Below are 22,536 nucleotides of genomic sequence, written 5' to 3'. Positions count from 1 at the left end.
AATACAATAAAGATGTGAGAGGAGAAATGAAAGACTCTGTGTAAAGGCTGCTGATGGTGCCATGGATGAATGGTGGAGATGTCTCTCTTGAGCTCTATCTCCGGCGAAAGCTGCGGTCGTCACTCGGTCTAGTTTGTGGAGATGAAGAATTCTCACTGGAAATCTCGCTCATGCTCTCATCTGTGATCGCAAACCTCTGCCTTGAGGCAGAAGTTCGGATGCCTTGAAATGAAGGTCCAAGGGGCTATTTATAGAGTTTAAACGCCGACAGTTATTATGATTGTATTATGTCTCACTTCTGCCTTTGTCGTTGTATGGGCAATGTCACATCGTCTTATCTTGTTGATACTCCCAAGGTATGTGTCCGAGCTTGATTCAGCTGAAGTATCAACATATTCTACCCATCTTACGATCGCCCTTTTATTATGGTTGTCATTCTGTGGCCGCAATCTCCAAGTGATCACCGCATTCGCTTGATCACCACAACTTCTATGCGATGGACGCATGCGATCACCACATGCATTAGTTTATGCGATAGCTCGGTTTTCAGCGCATGCATTTGTCTTTGTAGTCGCCTGGACTTAACGCATGCGCTTGTCTGCGATTGCTTATTTCCAACGCATGTGTTTGATTCTTGTGATAGTTACAAAAATATACGCTTTGGCACAGAGTAACGCATAATATTGGGGTTAGTGAGTATTTAGGTGCTAATCGATGCAAAACTCAATTTTTCACAAATTCTAAGTATTATCACTGCATTTTCTACTTGTTAGCCCTCTTAATTCTAAATAAAAGGCTTATAATAACTGGCATTTCTTCCAGTTATCACACCCCCAAACTTAGAATCATGCTTGTCCTTAAGCATGCATTATACTCAAGAAATTCTTAACTCATCTTCCGGCATTTCTTTGCGATGACCAGCCTCTCAGAATATAATTTACTCATACATCTAACCATGGACGCAATGCTCTCCTCCACTTCGGCTGTTGCTTCAAAGAAATCTTTTCTAAGTTAAATTTGGCAAGCCTTTGCTCAAAAACTTTTTATTCATTCTCCACAACTTTGCGTTCAGCTCTTGAGAATGCGTTCATTCAAAACAATTCAAGATTATGCGATTACTTATTCGAATGTGGTGTTGAACCTGGTTACACTCTTCGTTTTGGCTTACCCCCACATGTGTCATGCAGGCATCTAACTTCGGTTACGTTCCATATTCAACTCAACTCATGTCTTGCTTAATTTGGCTTGCGCCCGACAGAAGAGTTGTGCTTATGCATTGATTCTGGTGACTTAACTTCGTTTTGGCTTGCCCCCATGGGTGTCATGCGGACATCCAACTACGGGTAAGTGCCTTTCACAACTTAACTCTTATCAACATGGGTTTCCCCATTGCGTTGACAGCAGAGTTATTATTCCGACTTTTTTTTTTAAGGAATCACCGCAATGTAATGAACGCAATTCTCCGAGACTGCTGCCACCCCCAAACTTAGAGGTTGGCAGCGTTCTCACCGTAAGCTAAAAGCAAACTCACAGGAATGCGGTAACAAACATTTGAACAAAGGTTTGCGCGCAATAAAACTTAGACTTTCAAAATTTGAAGAAGCTATTAAAAGTAAGGAAAGACTTGCGATGCTTAGTTAGTGGATGCGGTGAATTATTTGTACCATCATAGATGCATCGCAAAGAACTACAATCAGACAAGGAGAATTTCAAAAGGATAATGCATAAAAGATAACAAGAAAAGAACCTTAAGTAGAATAACGCATGCGACAATGCGTTGGAATTCATGCGATTGAAGCCATGCATTGAAGGATGTAGAGGATTCTTTCGTTGTATCTGCGCATCGAGGAAAGTTATTATCGCACCTACAAGGAGAAAAGACACCACAACCAATGAGGCAACCGCATATCCGAAATAACAATAAAAAAAATAATAAACTAAACTAAGAAAGCAACGTAAAGATAGAGTAGAAGACGTCCCTGCAGAAATTGGAGTGTTGTCACCGCAAGAAGTCTCCCATGCAGGAGATAGCTCTCAACTGCTTGGTTCAAGGGACTCGCCCTAACCATTGGAGCTTCTAGCAATTTTTGGATGCATGATGGTTGATATGCACCTAAGACTGCTTCTAGCTCAAGCGACATATAACCTTTTTATCTTGGGGTCAATATTGACTTTCGACGCATCGCCTATACTTCAAATATTGTTTGCAGCTTGGTCGCACAAGCTACAATACGCCCAAGACTAAAAGGGTGCCTACAAAAACACATAACTTAACAAAGCATTAACTACCAAGTCCCTGGCAATGGCGCCAAAAACTTCTTGGAATAAAAAAGGAATGGTTGATGGGATTATTGCATGCAATCATGTGTTGTACATGCTTAAGCTATGCATTTATGCCCATGCGTCAAAGGTCATGCATTATAATGAAAATGCGTTAATTTATTATGCAATGACCATGCGTTCCTATCACAAGTTTTCTTGCCTTCTCGTCAAGTATAACGAAAATGCAAGTTTCTCGGGTAATCCGAGGTCGAACACAAGGACTCGTCACTCAATAATGCTTGTGAAGTAATGCGTTTGAGGCGATGAATAAAAGTAAAAAGAAGAATTTTAATGGATTTACACGCTACTCCTACTTTTAACTAAACAGATTGGGCAACGGAAGACTTGCAATGAGAATTGGTAGATACACAGCAACTATTAATGCATAGTAATGTTTATCATCTTAAATCGTTTGAGTAATCCCAGCTCGTCACACTAACGGATAGCACACCTCCCGGTAGTCAGCTGTATAACTATATCTCTACAGCGTATTGTTGCGTCGAGCATAAGATTGTACCTATCTCTAGGAACAATACATACTTTGCTTTAGTGTGTTCCATCTCTTACCTCCTCAGGCAGTTAGACGTGGCTAATTAACTTATAAACAAGCATTGCAACAACCCATTGACAAGTGTTGCTACAGCCTTTCACCAAGCAAAGAGAATTAACTCACTATACTCGCACAACACACACCTCTCAGTGGGTTGCTACATGCGTCCTATCTCTAGGCTACACGATTAAGTATGCGATCGCCTTTGATAAATAAATGATGAAGGTAGATGATGATAAAGATAAAGATGATGAAGAAGATGGCATTGAAGGAATCAAGAAATGCATTGATTACAAAATATCTTAATATCTTAAGCTAAAATGTAATACAATACAGAGGTTAGAGGAGAAATGAAAGACTCTGCGTCAAGGCGGTGGTGCCATGGATGAATGGTGGAGATGTCTCTCTCGAGCTCTATCTCCAGCGAAAGTTCCGGTCGTCACTTAGTCCAGTTTGTGGAGATGAAGGATTCTCATTGGAAATCTCGCTCATGCTCTTATCTATGATGACAAACCTCTGCCTTAAGGTAGAAGTTCGGATGCCTTGAAATGAAGGTCCAAGGGGTTATTTATAGAGTTTAAACACCGACAGCTATCATGATTACATTATGTCTCATTGTTGCCTTTGTCGCGGTATGAGCAATGTCACATCGTCTTATCTTGTTGATACTCCCAAGGTATGTGTTCGAGCTTGATTCAGCTAAAGTATCAACGCATTCTACCCTTCTTGCGATTGCCCTTCTATTATGGTTGTCACTCCGTGGCCGCAATCTCCATGTGGTCACCGCATTCGCTTGATCACTGCAACTTCCATGCGATGGACGCATTCGATCACCGTAACTTCCATGCGATGGACGCATGCTATCACCGCATGCATTTGTTTATGCGATAGCTCAGTTTTCAGCGCATGCATTTGTCTTTGCGGTCGCCTGGCTTTAGCACATGCGTTTGTCTACGATTGCTTATTTTCAACGCATGCGTTTGATTCCTGCGATAGTTACAAAAATAGATGCTTTGGCACAGAGTAACGCATAATATTACAGTCAGTGAGGATTTAGGTGCTAATCGACGCAAAACTCAATTTTTCGCAAATTCTAAGTATCATCACCGCATTTTCTACTTGTTAGCCCTCATAATTCTAAATAAAAGGCTTAGAATAACTGGCATTTCTGCCAGTTATCAATATAATCGGTTTGGTGCATGAGATACATCAAGTAGAGGATTAATATAAATGAGATTTACGTTAAGTGCCATGGAATAGAAAAAGAGCTATGGTTTATATGTTTCATGAGATGAAATATTAAAACTATAGGTTATAAATACATTATGGTAAGTTAGTTATCATTTATATTTATAATAACATTAATTATTGGATAATTATCTCTTTTTCTCTAATAACCAATTGAGTGGGAGGTTATTGATGGTTTTCATGGTAACCGTGGGATAAAAGGAAAAATGTTTTCCTAATTTTAGTAAGAAAAGAAATAAGATTTACAAAAATTGTGTTTTTAAGATTTTCCACTCTTGGAAATTTATCCCAGAGAATTTGTCAAGTAAATCAAATTTATTAAGTGACAGCTTGGAGTTAGCTAAACAATCGTGGACTGTTCTTACACGATAGACACTCAACTAGACGATGAGCTAAATGATTGCATAGCTTTTCTTAAACGATTGGGCAGCGACCTATATGATAGGTTGTTTCATCTCCCACTTGCTCAATCGTTTACACAATTGTGGTTCCTCCGATTTTCTGCCTCTAACCAAGTCCAACAGAGCCCATCCTCTAGATTCTCACACAGAGAATACTGAGGTAACCTTCTTGGTGGTGTCATACTCAACTTGACACTGTCGAGGTTCTGTGGAGGCCGTTCGCGGTGTTTGGGGTGTTCGTGAACTTGGCGATCGCTTAGTTCGAGTGTGCAATGTTTGTGTAGTGTAGCGGTCGTGTTGGACGAACGTTCATGTGTTGCTATATTGTTGTGATCGAGCGTTCGTGATTAAGGAACTTGAAGATGAGTCTACAAAGGTTTGTTGATTCTTCCCTTGATTTGTAGTAAAACATGCTGTAATTTTTATTTTATGCATAACTGCATGTTTTCGTTTGTGATTGTAATTGTAAAGTTCATATATGATTGAAATTTGGAAAAATCCTTCCGCTGCTCATGGAAACCCTCGTGTCCGATTTCCTTCAGTGAGAGGGTTGCGAACTCACATATTTGCTATATGGGTTTAACTGAAATCCTAGCTATGATAGTCGATGGCGAGGTTGAGAATCCGTTATCTTACAAAAAGGCAATGGAGGATGTTGACAGAGATGAATGTGTCAAAGCCATGGATCTCGAGATGGAGTCTATGTACTTCAACTTAGTTTGGGATCTTATAGATCAACCTGATGGGGTTACACCTATAGGTTGTAAATGGATCTACAAGACGAAACAGGGTGTTGATGGGAAGGTGTAAACCTTCAAGGCTAGACTTGTGGCAAAAGGTTATACTCAGGTAGAGGGAGTTGATTATGAAGAGAATTTCTTGCCTGTTTCCATGTTGAAGTCTATCCGCATCCTTCTTTCTATTGCCTCAGATTATGAGTATGAGATATGGCAAATAGATGTCAAAACTGCTTTTCTGAATGGCAATCTTGAGGAGACCATTTATATGGTGCAGCCCTAGGGATTCATAGCCTAAGGTTAAGAGCAAAAGAGTTGCAAGCTGAATCGGTTCATTTATGGATTGAAATAGGCATCTCGATCTTGGAACATAAGGTCTGATACTGCGATTAAATCTTATAGCTTTGACCAAAATGTTGATGAACCTTGTGTCCACGAGAAATTCATCAACAATTTAGTAGTTTTTCTAGTGTTGTATGTAGATGATATTCTACTCATTGGGAATGATGTAGGTTTACTGACTTCAGTTAAGAACTGGCTAGCGACCCAATTCCAAATGAAAGATTTGGGGGAGGCTCAGTTGTTTCTTGGGATTCAGGTCTTTCGGGATCGAAAGAACAAAATGCTAACATTGTCTCATACATCGTACATTGACAAGATGTTGATCAAGTACTCGATGTAGAACTTCAAGAGGGGCCTATTGCCTTTTCAGCACGGAGTTAGATTGTCTAAGGAACAGTGTCCTGAGACACCTCAAGAGGTTGAGGAAATAAGATGGGTCCCCTATACATCTGTTGTGGGGTAGTTTGATGTACACGATGTTATGTACTAGACCTGACATCTGCTACGCTGTGGGGATAGTCAGTAAATATCAGTCTAATCTAGGACAGGGTCACTAAACAACCGTCAAGAACATCCTCAAGTATCATCGGAGAACGAGGGACTACATGCTTGTGTATGGTTCAAAGGATTTGATCCTTATGGGATACATAGACTTTGATTTTTAGATTGATAAGGATTCTCGAAAGGTCACTTCAGGATCAGTGTTTACTCTTAACGAAGGGGCTATAGTATGACGAAGCACCAAACAAGGGTGCATTATTGACTCTACCAAGGAGGCCGAGTATGTAGCGGCTTGTGAAGCTGCTAAGGAGGTTGTATGAATCAGGAAGTTCCTAACTGATTTGGAAGTTGTTCCAGACATGTCTAGGCCTATCACCCTTTACTATGATAATAGTGGTGCTGTGGCGAATTCCTTTGAGCCTCAGGCCGCCCGATTCGACCGACTTTTGGATAACAAGAAGAAAGGCTCCCATACTGTTTGGAGGCGAACTTGTCTCTGTATGGCAATCACTTCTGGGGACCTTCTCTTTTTCGGGATCGTCAAGCCGAGTGGCGGCCTCGACCCGAGTGCATCGTCCGGGTAGAGACCAAAGGTCTTCAAGATTGGGAGCCACCAAGGAAGGTGTCCGTCGAAAAGAGTGAAATCAGGTCCCTTTCTATTTTAAAAAATAACAAGATTTTCGGCTCATGTTTGGGCTGGGGCGGTTGTTAACTCCCGTTTTTCAGAGTCATAAGCGCGACAAGCAAATAGAGCGAAAATACCATCTCATCTGAGAGATTGTGCATCGAGGGGACATGATTGTCACGAAGATAGCTTCGGAGCACAACGTTGTTGATCCTTTTATAATGGACCTCACGACTACAGTGTTTAAGGGTCACCTACAGAGTATAGATCTATGGCATCGACCGTGGCTAGACTAGGGCAAGTGGAAGATGTTGTACTGGCCGTTTGTGCCCCAGTTTATTGTTTTGTGTACTTGTAATGTGATTATCTTGTACACCCTACTAGCTTTAGGATAAGTGGGAAGTTGTTGGGGTTGTTGTCCTAAATCTCGTAAGGTTCTGTAGTTTTTAAACACAGGTATTGACAAACACTTGGTGATTTATAATATGAGATATTTTATTCATTTCAGTCTATGAAATATGAGATATTTTAGTTGCATTAACCATAAACCAATAAACTAAGATCCATGGTTATCATTGTAACTTAAGCATGTATGTGGAGACATACAAGTGGATCGTGCTTTAAGTGATAGCTTAAATGATCTGTAGCATATGGATAAAGGAGGGATACCTTACCTGGTGACACTCGAGTGTGGTCCACTTTGTAGGTGTTACAAATGTTGTAAAGTGCTACAAATGATCTAATCTTGATCATTCATGTATTAGACATGCGAGTAGGGATACTCTCTACAAAGGAGTTTGTATAAGATCGAACCACGCAATGTTTAGTCTCGTTATATAATGTCGTTCATAATTAAGACTTTCATTTCACTAGAATGACCATAGGTAACATGACCTTAATCCTGAGTGAGTTGTGAACTCTTGCCTATGAGGGCAGTCCTTTGATTTGCATGGGTAAGAGTTGCCAGATCGCCGACTCAAACCTACCACTTTGGGGATTCGTCTAATTGGGAAGCTAAGAATTAATCTACACAAGATAGAATTCACTCCTTCCCTGAAGCAGGGGTAAGTAGATAAATTGCTCCCGTAAGGGCTAATTCTGGGGCTTAAACAATATGGCGCCACACCTTCTCATGGTTCAAGAAGGGTTTAGTCATAGTGGGACTATGATTTATTGTTTGTTAGAGGAATCAGTGGTACTTAAAGAGTTAGATGTAACTACAGGAGCAAAACGGTAAATTGGCCTAGCTATACTTACGAGTGATTAGTGAAGGGTCATCGTACTGTTGATTGATTATATCCAATGGGCACAAAAATATATCTGTAGTGCGAAGAGTGCAGCTGTCAGTCTTTAATGGAGTGCCTGACAGTTAACGAATGGTAGGTATCGTGATTAAAGAGTTTAGTCAGTTATTCACGTACAGTTGGAGCTTCAAGCTACAGGTCCATGAAGTCCCCTTGGTAGCTCAATGGATTCAAGTAGAGAATAAGTTTTTGGCTTAGTTTGAAATGTTCAAATTAATAAGAGGGAATTTGATTATATATGATATAATTAAATTAATTCAATTATATATGATATAATTGATTTAATGTATTTGATAAATTATTATTTGATTGGAGGAATTAATATAAATATGATTTATATTAAATGTCATAAAATAGAAAAAGAACTATGGTTTATATATTGCATATGATGCAATATTAAAACTATGGGTTATAAATATAGTATGATAAGTTAGTTATTATATTTATTTATAATTTATTAATTATGAGATAATTGATTATTCTTTTTCTCCAATAACCGACTTAGTGGGTGGTTACTTAGTTATCATGGAAACCGTGAGATAAAAAGAAATTGGATTTCAAAACCTCATAAGGTAATAAGTTATCAGAAACTTTCGAGAGAGAAAACGATCGCATTGAGTTCACTCTACGATAGCACCTATTACTACACGATCGAGGGTCGAGTCTATGAGATAGGCTTATATCTTCTACACGATCGTTCATTCCAATACTCGATTGTTTACTTCTTCACTTCCTTCATCCCTCTATCCAAAATCATACAGAGCCCACAACTCCTGGATTCTCACACTGAGAATACCAAGGTAATCTTGTGGTGGTGTCGAATTCTGTTCGAGGATCGAGTTGTACTCGCTGGTGATTGAAGATTTTCTAGATGTTCATTGCGTTCGTGTTGTTCGTTGCGTTCATGACTGATTGAGGAACATACGTGAAGAAAGAGATCTTCAAAGATATTGTTTACTCAATCCTTTGAATTTAATTTCGAAGCATGCTGTAATTGGTTCTTTAATGCATAACTGTTTTTGTTAGACTGTAAACGTTTGAGTTCTTTCACGATGGAGTTTTGGACGATTCACTTCCACTCACTGGTTCTCTAGTTTTAGAGTTCTTTCAGAGTGTATGATTACACTACAAGAGGTAGTTATCAAATTTGGACTCCCAATTAATAGAAGATCATTGATCGAGTCACTAAATTATGACTGGGAACAACTTTGTGTCATCCTTTTAAGCGTAACAATGAATGACACCGTTCTTAAGTGAAGTCATCTTAGCTTGCCATGGTTAGCTGATCAATTTAACAACTTTACCAATCTACCAGATAATGCAGATGAAGAGGAACTCTAATGATATACTTGAGCATATATTCTCGCATTGATTGGAGGATTGGTATTTCCCGACAAATCCAACAATAGAGTGTACCTAATGTATCTTCCTTTCTTAGTAGATTTTGATGTTGCTGGGACGTACAGTTGGGGGTTGGATATCTTACATGGTTATATAGGCAACTATGCAAGAGTGTAGTTATAAATGGCAAGACATTGCAGGCTTGCTTCTATTGCTGAGATTTAGGCGTGGGATCGATTTCTTCTTTTAGCACCTCGACGACTCCATTGTATGACAACAACTTGAGGGATAGACCACTTGCAGTATGGTAAGTATTCTTACCTCATTATTGTTGTCTTCATTATGAAATACTAATAACTAATATTCAACTTCTGATTGTTATAGATGGAATGACAACTTTTTTGTAATCAGAGCATCGACGCATGTTCTACTGCAATATAGATACATATTGGATATGCATATGTCTAGCCAAGTAATATTATATTCATTTATATATTATATATTAATAATGTTTCAATCTTTTGGTTCATTCATATTTTGACACATATGCATGCATATTATCTCATCCAACTATTGCCACCATATTGTCTCGATCGTGATGAGATACGGACATCTAGATGTCCACTCATATGCTTTTTTTGTTGTTGTTGTGGAGTGGCATCACCCAGATTGTGTGATGCATCAATTTGGGATGTTGCAACAAATTCCTCATCCTTGCAATACAGACGCTCGACTCCATTCACACAATCTAAGAGTCGAGCATGAGCGAGACTAGATTGCATAGCTTATCAATTTTTAATTTGAGAAATTCGTCAAAATTTGGTTGTTAAACAACAGTGTAGATATTGGGCTTGGATATATTGAATGGTATTCCACCATGAGCAGGCGATATATAACGAAAGCAAGAGCATCCTATCACTTGTTGGTATGAGTTTATTATTTACTAGGATTGTTTAATTTTATTGCTTTATTGCATACCAAAATAATTTTTAAAGTCGTTAATTTGTTATTAAATTCTTTTTTAGGTCGGTTTACCAAATATGATATTATCTGCTATAAGGGCCTTGGTAGACTCACCTCTATATATCGAGTGTGATATTTCAATGGTGATATGCCAATGGAAGAACAAGGTGATTCAGCAAGACATCCGGATGTTCTATTCGACCTAATGTTCAGAATGAATATCCAGCAACTCCAGTCGATCATTTTATACGTATTTCCTTGATGCCATTTCCCTCAACATTTGAATTTTTTCTAGCAACCCTTAGTACGCTAAGTATGGAAGAAGGAAAAACTTCACATGTCCGTCCAGATGTTCATGATCAGTACGTGACATACCGACATTGTGGTGAGGGCATACACTTTACAAAGGAGGGCCAACCATCAAGTGTAAGAGGTCGTGACGATCGTGGACACAATGTGACTCAACATGATCAATCTAGGCGTAATAGAGGATCTTATTCTAGTCACGAATAAAGAAAATTGTACTTATAATCAAATTTATTATTCAAATAAGAAAGTGCACTTTGATAAAATGTTATTAAATATGTTTGTCCAACAGACGCATTCACCTTTTTTTTTTTTATTTAATTAAATGCGTCTGTTCAATAGATACATTCACTGCTTCTTTTCTTCTCTTTTCTTTTTTATTTAATTATTTGAATGCGTCTCTTCATTCAAGATGAAAGAATGAATAAAATAATATTGAATATATCTATTTTCAAATAAGACAAAAAAGTATCCATTTTTCCTAAATAGGAATAGTTTCAAAACCATCGATTTTTTTGCCCTTTTTAACATCCATATTTCTCTTTTAACCCCTAAAATGGAATAAACATAATGTATAGAGTCGAAAATGATATCTTAAAAGGTACAATTTTATAGAGAAGTAGAGGGCGTGTAAGCATATGAATGGCGTGGCGTGCGGCACTAACACAAATCGGCCCACGCTGTTTACTCCATCGAGCGCCAAATCAACCAACCCTCTCTCTTCCTTTTCAATTTTTTTTCTCCAAAACCCATTTCTCTGCAACTCTAGATCTTCTCATGCATTCTCTTTTCATTTCTTCTTCTTTCTTGTTGCTGAAACATCTCCACTCTTCCTCCACATCCTCACTTTTCTCCTTCTTCTTTCTTTACTGCAATTGATCCAGATTAGGGTTAACTCTTCTCCATCATCAGAATGTCGCCGGCGTCGACGCCTCGGAGCTCTGCTTATCTTACCGCTTTGTCCCAAAAGATTGAGAAGAAGCTTCAGCGGGTTCGTTTTTCTTTTGAATATCTCAATTTCTTTCCATTGGATAATCCGTACTGTACTGTGCGGTTAAGAAGATTTTTTCCCCTTTTTTATTTACTGTTTGATTTGAATTTCACTTTCGTCTTTTTCCCCTTTTTGGGAATTTAATTGGGTATGATTCATTGCCCGATAACCATCGTTGCCTGTTCTGCTAACTTGTGAATTGATTTTTTTAAAATGAGTTCTGGCATTTTCGAGCTTGTGAATTCAAGTGGCATTTGTTGTTTTTGATGTGAGATAACTGCCGTGGATGAAAATTAAAGCTAATGTTAGACTTCCGATTGTACTAACTTACTAAAGAGTCGTAAAAGAGGGGAATTGTTAGGATGTGAGTTAGTTTGAGATGAGTGTATTCTTTTTGAAGGACGAGGTGTGCATTTTGGCTGGTTGTTGGAATTGTGGGACTAGTGAAGGGTGAGTAGTGAATGCAGGGGAAGGCTGAGGTCGTCTTCTCTTTGCTTGTTTGCTTGTTTATGTTTTTGTTTTCCTTGTGGTGGTTGTAATTATGCCCTCAAACTTTCATCATTAAAACTGAGCATTCGAACCTCTACAAGTATTAAACTTGGACCGAACCTAAATGTTAAAAGTTGAACACCGAAAATTATATAATTGTTAGGATTCTACATTAGGTCAGTTTGAGGTCCAATTTTAATATTTGTATGGGTTTGAGGGTGCAATTTTTCAATGGAAAGTTTGAGAGTAAAATTGCAACTACTTCCATACTTTAGGAAGGTGAAAAAAAAGTTGTGGGACTTCCGAAGAGAGTATTCTGTTCTAGAGGGAGGACATGCGTTTGTCTGGATATGCAATTGTAATTTGTAAAGGGTGAGTAGAGAGTGTAGGGCAAGACTGAGGTAAGAATTCTCCTTGCTTATACTATTTGGTTTCATTTTTCCTGCAGTGAATCAGAAACCATCAGTAGTGTTAAGATTTATTATTTTATTTTATTTATTATTATTATTTTTAAATGTAGGCATTAGCTTCCTCTTCACAGAGGCGAGATGTACTGCAAGAATTGTTTGCTGACATAGCGTTAGAAGTCGATGACCGAGCCAAAGGTGGGTTGTGGTAATGAAAAATTTTATATTTGACAACAGGGATAGCATTTGGATGAATGTTTTTGTCCTATAGTTTTCTTAAAAATCCTTTTGGCCCCTGCTTGCTTGTTTTAAAAAAGATATTGGCTAGTTTTCTAATTCAAATTCTTATCCTTGTTGAGATCAAATGGATATTGACTAACTTGATCCATGGTGAAATCATGGCTAAATTACAAGAAGTACACCTGAACGTTGTCCTCGGTTCCATCAATACCCCTATTCTTTTAAGGATTGCAATATTACCATTGATCTTTCCTAAACATTTTAATACTACCCTTGGAGTAGAAATTGGTTAGTATGCTTGGTGAAAATTAGGACATCAAACGTTGTGGTGGTAACTTGGAATACAAATTGGGACTTGAATACTAGCACATGGGTCCAAGTCACTGTCACACCCATTTCAAGTCCCAATTTTCATCTTAAATTCTTTCTAGTCCAATGGTAGTTTTGAAATGTTTATGAAGGTCAATGATAATATTACAACTTGTGAAAGAATAAGGGTATTTTTAAAATAAATGTGGAGTTATAGTACTTTTTGTTATTAGCCTAAAATCATGTATTCTAACCGTTCCTAGTTAATGTTTTCTAGTTAAATTTTTGGACCTCGAAAGTTATCATTTTGCATTATTTATGCAAACTTATCTTTTTGTGCCTTTGTATTCTTTCATGTTTTTCCCTCAAAGAAAGTAGTTGTTTCTTAAAAAAAAAACATTTTGCACCAACATTCACAAAATGAAGAATGGTCTTTTGTTTCCCTTCTAATATAATAGGGAATCACATCTATTAGAGTTGATTAATTGAATACATCTAACTAGCTTGTCAAAGCTCGTACTAGTTGAATCTTCTTACATAGTTTAAAATAAGATTTAAGAGTAGATGGTGTTTCATATTGTTAGAGCACTAGCCACTCATGTTCTGCTTTATAAAGCAGAAATAATTCTCAGCACGGAGGAAGATGCAATTGCACCTGTGGAGCATGGAATGAATGATCCATTATGCTTTTACGATGTTCTTGCTGATTACTATGTTCAGGTGCCAGAAAGCGGAAAACCAATCCTTGATTTGATTGTCAAACTGTGGAGCCAATCATTTACATGTCATATTTTCACCCTCTTATTCCACAAATGGGTGGGTGACCTTGATGATGCATTTTCTTAAAGCCAATGTGATTTTCATTTTCGATTACTGCTATTATTTATTTGCTGTTTGATGATGGAATAATTTGTTATTCTGTTTTCCATCTAAGATTTCTAGAAGAAGTAACCCTCCATCTTGCTCCCTTAGTTTCTCTAACTAACTATTCTGCATTGAAATGAATTGTACTTTTATTATTATTTGCAAGTGCAAAGTAAGTTCTTTTTTCTTGAAAGTTGGACATATTTGCCATTGGAATTATTTTCTTCTTTTTTCTACTATTTCATTAGAAAGGTTTGGTGCCTGATGCAGATCTATCTTGCAGCTCTTTGAAATAGATATTGAAAATTCAGATGAAGTTCACCTCCGTAATTCATCAGCTCTTGTTCAAGGTGCCACAAATATCTTCTGGTATGGGTTTAGCAATTTGTTGTTAATATCAGTTCATTCATGTGGAAATTTTCAATGTTCTTAAAACATCATTCGATCTTGATGTAGTGCACAATCATGCAAAGTCTCCCTTTTCATCGATTTCTTATTTTCGTCTAGCACGGGGCACCAATGTCAGTTACTTAAATTTATTATGATTTGTTAGTAGCTACAGAACCATTGATAAAAGCATTTTATAATGTGTTTTCCATGCATTTTTAATGGTTGAAGCCATTTCAATATTATTTTTAAAGAAGCAAGGACAGCATGGACTCTAGGCATTTTATACTCTCTCTATATGTCTGTTAAAATGTCTACACTCTTAAATGTATATAATGATCTTATTATACATATAAATGATTCTCATGTTGAAAATTTGTTTAGGTCATGATATTTCACATTGAAAAGTGAAAACAATGTAAAAGAAGTTGATAAAACTAGTTGCCTACTCTATACAGCACGCCTCTTATAGAAATATTTGGCAAACATAGGAAAAGGTTTAGAGGACGAAAAAATTAGTTGCTTATCTCTAATGAGATAATATGCCGTGAATTAAAATATTTGAAAAACATTGAGAACAAGTGAAAACTCATTATATTTCTGAAAGATTATAATATCTTATTAAAAAAAAAAGGTATCCATGCATTTATATACATATGCTTGTAAAAACAAGTTCGATGATATTCACTCTCAAAATTTATTTCTATTGCCCTTCCGTTTTATGACCCTGATTTTGTAAAAAGTAATTAGATAAATTTCAAATACTTCAGTTCAAGTGTCAACAATTATTTGAGATATCCTCACGAGTGTGTGGCATGTCTCTGTAATGTTTGGCATGTGGTCAACAATTGTTGGACTCTGTATTCAATTTGTTCCACTGGTATCCAACGTATGCTGTTTGTGCTTAATATTAGAATGAGGTATTTCTCTAGCTTCCAGTTTTCATATTGAACATCAAAGAGGTGCTTCTATTTATCTGTCAGTACTGATAACACATTAGATCCATTACAGGTTCATCCATTCTAACCCATGAGTAAGTGCACCCTTTATGTTATGGTCTTCTCTCTTGTATTATGGAGAGGACATTTGCTTCACTGTGATTAATGACTGTTTGGAGCATTTGTTCATTAATTCCCCTATATTCTTTCCCATTGGAGAATTGAAACTTTTGAACTGGAATCAGCATCTCATGCATGGATTGTCATCAGAGATTGCATGATATCATTGTTTCATACAGCTTCTGGCTACATATTTATGTTCCTCATTTTTGACATATAATAAGAATGATAATTTAGTATTATTGCAATGACCTTTGTATGCTGATTCAGGCTTGATATTCAGGCAAACACTACTCGGTTTAAATCTCTCTTTCATGTAAGAGTTTGGTCAAGAATTTTTTTCCCTTCTTTTGGCGACATGTGAATTCTCAGTAACTTGTACTAATACTCCTTCATATCAATGTTCAGTATCTTCTTGAAGAAGTTGCATTTCAACCTGCCCGATTGAACAAAATTCCCATACAGGTTAGAGTTGAATGTTTTCCTTAATCTTGTATGATAGACGTAAGTTATTATGTTTATTCCGTTATGAATATTTATACAATCTAGATTGTTTTACAGTTATACATTTAGTGACTTTTCTGCAGCTGTTATAAGAGAATTGTTTTGTAATTGACTCCTTTCTATCTTCTCCCCCATCTTTTTCTCGGTTTTCCTTTTTGTCAATGGCAGGTTCAAAGAGATCTTTTTCTTTTACTTTCACGGTTCTTAATTTTCTATGATTCAGGTGAGCTTTAGCTATAAATGTCATTTGGAAATCTATTCCGATTTGTAAGGTGACTTTTTTCCCCACTAAGGTTTTAGTACTTGGGTGCCCATCTGTATATAATAACCTTGCTGTGTTTCAGATGGTAAGCTCGAGAGTTTTTTGAAGCAATTTCCTCCTTTCCCAAATGCTATACTAGTTGGTGGTCCAGCTGACTTGTTTGTGATTGAACTTACTGATCAGGTAAATTTCGTTAAATGTTTCTGTTAGAACATCTTTTTGTTTAAACAAAGATTTCGATAATCATATATATTTAAATTACCATTTTTTAGTTTTTTGTAATAGTCTTATATCATATAGCTTGTTCTGCTGCTTTTATGGTTAAAATACATCTGACAAGTTCCATAATGGTATCAAAATATTGCATTGGTCAGATTCAAAAGTTGAAGGTGGAACCTGTACTGCTGCATTATCTTTCACACCTGATTGTTCTCCAAGGTAATTGGCTGACTGATTAACATTCAACAGTTCCTAGCGAATTGTTCTAATTCTAATCAAGTCTATCAAGTTATAGGTATGGAACTCAGAATGACTACAAGTACAAGGCTAAAAACTTGTTTGTATAGCTTCACCTCTCCCGGTGGCCCTATGTATCCAACCAGAGCTGTTCGACATGCTGCATGGGATGCACTCGATTTGCTATTTCCAGTAAGTATTGATTGACCCAAAACTCATTCCACAATGAAAACAGGTTTTAAGCATTTGGAACTTAATAACTTTATACTTTCTCCAACCTTTTCCGGGGTGCATGTACAATAGTAGTATTGTTATGCTAAAAAATATTAGTTTGATCAAGGATTTTTGGTACAGGTTGGACGATATCCTAGGCATCTTATAAGCCTATTTTTCAGATTATTATACCCATGGTACTGGCCCTCATCTTGTTGGAACTTCGTAATATCATGTATAAGGGCAGTATTTCTTTCCTTGTTTCGATTCGTCTTTTCGAGATTTGAGAATCCGAAACGGCACAAGTCTTTCTAGGCACAGAAACTCATAAGTTTGTATATGTACACAGACATATTTTACCCTCAGGTCATGCTGTCCCCCTTTTTGCTGGGGCCTGTGTGTGTATGTATCTTTTACTGATTCAAACCCATCTTGTGAGGACTTTCATTCCCAGCTTTTATTGCCAAGTGTCCAAGAGGAGACAACAACCAATAAAAAAAAAAAAAAAAAAAAGAACATTATTTGATTCAATGGAAATTTCCCTTGGTTGATTTCTTCATTAGAGCACCAATGAATGGATTTTTTTTGGGGGGTAAAATATTGTAGGTTCTGAAGATTTACTAGAATAGTTAGCATTTACAAGCTAGATAGGAAGATATATTTCCTATATGCAAGTAAGAATAAGTATGAAAATAGATATGTTTGATCAAGTTAATATGCAATTTTGTTGTCTTCTCCTATTTGGTCTCTTTCAAGATTTAAAACATCTTGAAATTATCTTCAAGGCAAGAGTCAAGAAGTAATAAATGAAAGTTTGAACATTATATTGATCTGATTGGTGCCAAGCACCATTAAGTGGGTGTGGGACATTTATGGTTTATGAGAAGAGTGTTGAATTGGTCTTTCTATGTCTATATATATCCATTTATTGACTTGGTAATGAGTTTAAATAGAGTAATAAATCTGGTAGGGTTTCTACAGAAAAAGGTGCAAATTTGTTTATTTTTTCTTTATGTTCAAAATCTTGTTGATAGCAAGCAACAATACTTTCTTATTCTGCAAGTTCATGGCCATATGTGAGAAGAAAATAGCCCTGCAATCTGCCAAACTAACATGAAAAAAAATAATAATAATAAAACTGAGTCTTGTTGAGGGACTAAATGGAAAATTTGTAAACAATAGAAATTAAATTAAAATAGTACTTGAAACAATATAGACTATGACATGTAATTAGCCTATTTATTGAATGTGTTATTGTACATCATTTTTAATAGCATGCACCTGCATTTTATATATTGTAAGTACAACTCACGTAGTGGTGATTATAGTGGTTCCTTCTGATCCTAGAAAACGTCCGAAAAAACCTGCTACGGAATTACCGAGCAGGGGCAAAAATACTATAAGTAGATACATCATGTGTGACCAGACAACAAAAAATTAAACAATGACAAAGTGGACGTCCGAAGAAGGAATAATATTGTAGATCATTTTTAATGGTATTGATCTGTATGAACAAGAGAGAATGTTGCAAGTTCCACTCAAATGGCTGGATAAAAATGTAAACTAAAAATTTAAACTTATAGACATTACTTCAGTCTTCAAATTTTTTTCTTTTGTTATTTACTTTTAATTAATGGTTTAAAAAATAAAGTCAAAATTTGAAAGCTAAAAAAAAAAAATAAAAAAATTTAAAAAAATTGTTTTTGGAATTTGGAATTTAGCTAAGAATTCAACATTGTAAAAATTTGGAAAGAAATAGGTTTAATTTTTAAAAACCAAAAACGAAATAGTTATCAAACAAATTCTTAATTTTTTATTTTGTTTTTTTGGTTTTTCTAACACAGGTAGAAAATAGAAAACAAAACACTACAGTTTTAGGTGAAAAAAAAAAAAAAAAAAAAACGAACGAACGAAAAAAGAGCATAATAATCTAACTGAAAAGTTCAACAATCCAAAATAAAAGAGACAGTTTGTCTGAAACTTAATTCCCAACCATATCCATCCATTGATGGTTGAGAACTTGAGATAAAGGTTTAATCGATATTAAATTATATTGAGAGACAATATATCTTTATGATTCTATTTAACAAACAAATAATAAACAATATAAAAAGTATATATGAAATTTTATAAAAGGTAAGATATCCTAAACCAAAGGAGTTACCAAAAAAAAAAAAAAAAAAATCCTTCTCCATTTGGTGGATTGAGTATAAAAATAGGAGTGATTGAAAAAGTATTTGTAAAAAATGAGTGGACTGAAAACTATTTACAAAAATAGCCTGAAAATTTAGTTTTTTGGAAGGCCGTTTCTTAAAATTTATAAGAGACTGAAACATTACCCATCGTGGAAGATTACATTAAACTTGCTAGTTGAACTAAACGACATTTGTTTTTTTGTTGTTATTCCATTGCTTATTTTTTTAAGTTCAATTTCAAAATTCTGTCTTCGAACTAAAATTTTGTCCTTTGTTGAACTAAACTTTGTTCTTTTTTTTTTTTTTTTTTTAAAAAAAAAAATCTTTTTTTTTTTTTTTGCAGAAAAGTCCTTTTTTCCATGGTGTATTTCATAATAATTACTAAATCCTTTTATTTTCCACATTGGTCCATCAAATTGTGAAGTTTGTACATTTACTCTACTACTTTTCTTTTTTTAAAAAATAATTACTATGAATTTTGTAGGTGAGATCTAAAATTACTATGTTACACCACCAATTTTGAAATTGAACTTCATTTTAGTAGGTGAGGTATAACTTTTATATATTATATATTTCTATTATTATTGTTTATATTGTGTTTTGATGAAAAGAATTATTGATGTTGGTCTTTGAGCATGACAAGATATAGAGAAATAAAGAGATTTTAGAAATAATCTGCATTGAATTTGGTTTTGGTTTGGTTTGGTTCTTAAAGTATTTATACAAATAAAGTATGCTAAAAATTATTTGAAAGATGGATTTCATTAAGTATTTATAATAATTGTTTAAGATTTGATTTGGTTTAAATTTCTTTTTTCTCGAAGTAGGCTTCTTCTCTTGAGATTAACAAACTCTTGTCCATGTTAATATTTTAAACTTTGATCATGCTAATTTATTTATTTTTGCCAAAATTAGTTTGAAATAGTTAGGATTTTGAAATTATTTTCATTTTCTTAAAAGTCAATTTCATTGAAATTATTTTAATATTTTAGTAAAATTTCTCACCTACAAAATTCATAGTTATTATTACTTTTTCTTTTTTACCAAAAAAATAATAATGAGGACAAAATTTTAGTTCAAAGAATTTTGAAATTGAACTTAAAAAAAAAAAAAAGAACACGTTTTTTAGTTCAACCAGCAGGTCTGATATAGTCTTGCACGTGGCACTGAAGTGATAAGGTGCGTAGTATTTCAGTATCTTGTAGAGGCTGAATCTTAAGGAATTCAACTAAAAGACTAAATTCAATAAGGACAAAATTTTGTACACTATTTTTGTAAATAGTTTCTAGCCCACTAGTTTTTTTGGCAAATTATTTTTCAATCACCCATCTTTTTATACTTGATCCCTATTTGGTCAAAAGGGAGTTGAAACTATATGAAGTATAAAAAGATGTACATTTGAATCAAGTCATAGCAACAAAGATAAGATGATAAAAAAACATATCAAAAGTGCGTTCCTTATCAGTGAAGAGGCAATCTTTCCTTTTGTCCCACATGCTTGATAAAAGGGCCAAAGTGCATTCACGTGGTTCTTTTACCATCCGTGAATGGATGGCCTGTGAGAGTGTATGCGAGCTATAAAATAGCGACATTTTTAAAATGAGCAAGTGTGTTTGGACACTAACATTCCTCCGACATGTTTTTGACATGCAAATCGACTTGTCTATTATTTTATTATGATTATTTTAGTTTTCGATATATCAAGACACGTCTAAGATATGTTAGGGACACGTCAAGAACACTTCATATGCAATTTTTTTTAAGAAAAAAAAAACAACGAAACAATTCTCACTATGAGCAGAACATTTAAGAGACATTTTAAGCTAAACTAATTGTCCGGTGAAGCTTTTCCAAGTTATAAGATTTGTACACACTTTTTCCATACTAACCCGCTTCACCCTCAAGACTTAAACCATAATTCTTAAAATAAAATTTAAAAAAAAAAATCACATAACACAATTTTCCTTTTTTCCCATTTCTGTTTTTTCCTTCCTTTTGTTAAATATATGTGCACCATGTGTCAAATTGTACTCATATGTGTACAATGTGTCAAATTATGCTCACATGTATTTATTTTTATTAAAAAAATAACATGCTCTAACGTGTCGTGTCCTATTTTTTTGGAAATTGAAAAAGTTGATAATCTTGTTAGTATGGGTGATCAACCACCCAAAGGAGAGAATAGTTTCTTTCCAAAATCTAACAATGAATAGCTTGATGTTTCATGGGCAGTTGTACATAAAGTGCAACAATGGAGGAAAAGAGTAGTGTGGAAAATGACATTAAGGGGTCGTTTGGCTTTGCAAATAACTAGAATCTTAGATACTCGAAGTTACAGATATTAAAAATTATGGATGTCTGACATCTTTAGATTACCATGTTTGTTTTGTAAGAATATTTTTACAGATACCTGAAAATATTTTAATAACTGTGCTTGTTTTTGTAGGATTTCTACTTGGAAATGTCTTCAATTTACATAATATTCCAAGAATGTCCTTATGACTATTTATTAATTTATAATTAATTTAATATAATTTGAACTTATATAACATATTTGTTTTTTTTATCAATTTGAATTTCTTTTAAAATTAATATAATTTATATTGTTTTTATATGTTTTTTTTCTTAGTAAAATAATATATCATAATTTAAGATTTTTTTTATAAAATAAATATTCATTTAAATTAATTTTAATTTATTGCTAAAAAATAATAAGAATTACGATATAACTAAAAATATATAATATAGGTGGTTGACAGTGTATGTGTATATATATAATGAAATAAAAAGAAAGGACAAAAATGGAAAATGAGACTACTCTCAACTCGAGAATCTAAAAAATCCATCTTTCAAGAGGACATCCAAGACTCCTGATGCCCTCCATCCGAACATTCTAAGACGTCCGAGAATCTTTAGATGTCAAGACATCTTACAACAGCAAAATGATGCCCACTTCATGAAAATCTAGGAACAAACGATCCCTAAACTACACATGTACCAAAAGCATTATGACTAATCAAATTGATTAAGAATATTACTTAAAAGAATCACTTAAAGTTTGTTCATCCAAAAACAAAATAAATAAATAAAAAAGATATATCTAGAGCGATTGGTTAGACCTAACTTCAAAATCACCGTAAAATGTTTTAGCATTTGGTAGAATCAATTTTGAAGATGAAATCAAACAACGTGATCAAAGCCACCTAAATTTGCAAGAAAACACAAGAAATTTAATTAATCTTTATTAAAAAGATTTTAATAAGATTGTTTTTCTAAGAAGTGGTTAAATTAAAAGATTTGTTAGACTCACCCATAATAAACTACAAGTTCCCGCCACGACAAACATAGCTAACTATCATATAATATGTATTTGTAACCAAGAGATCTTAAAAAATACGTAAATATCAATAGATATCCATGAACTTTCAATGTTGTATCAATATAAACTTTAAACTAATAATTATATCGATTTAAATCTTGAATTTTGAGAGTTGTATCAATTTAACCTCCAAACTAATAAT

General features: G+C 34.8%; 1 protein-coding gene across 2 annotated transcripts; it reads left to right on the top strand.

Annotated features, from left to right (window-relative positions):
• Positions 1 to 11,253: 11,253 nt before the first annotated feature.
• Positions 11,254 to 17,379, top strand: LOC120083202. 2 transcript variants are annotated; one of them, XM_039038853.1, is made up of 11 exons: positions 11,254 to 11,631; positions 12,641 to 12,725; positions 13,696 to 13,892; positions 14,224 to 14,309; positions 15,656 to 15,701; positions 15,794 to 15,850; positions 16,058 to 16,112; positions 16,234 to 16,334; positions 16,526 to 16,589; positions 16,660 to 16,799; positions 16,962 to 17,379. In XM_039038853.1, the coding sequence occupies exons 1-11, from the start codon at positions 11,554 to 11,556 to the stop codon at positions 17,133 to 17,135; spliced, it is 1,083 nt and encodes a 360-aa protein (XP_038894781.1). In that variant the 5' UTR covers positions 11,254 to 11,553; the 3' UTR covers positions 17,136 to 17,379. The 2 variants fall into 2 exon arrangements, with proteins under 2 accessions (XP_038894781.1, XP_038894782.1); XM_039038854.1 differs by having other exon boundaries at positions 11,256 to 11,631; positions 16,666 to 16,799; positions 16,962 to 17,351.
• Positions 17,380 to 22,536: the final 5,157 nt, after the last annotated feature.

This window comes from Benincasa hispida, chromosome 8 (genome assembly GCF_009727055.1).
Source record: "Benincasa hispida cultivar B227 chromosome 8, ASM972705v1, whole genome shotgun sequence".
NCBI lineage: Eukaryota > Viridiplantae > Streptophyta > Magnoliopsida > Cucurbitales > Cucurbitaceae > Benincasa > Benincasa hispida.
This window is presented reverse-complemented; position numbering and strand designations above follow the sequence as displayed.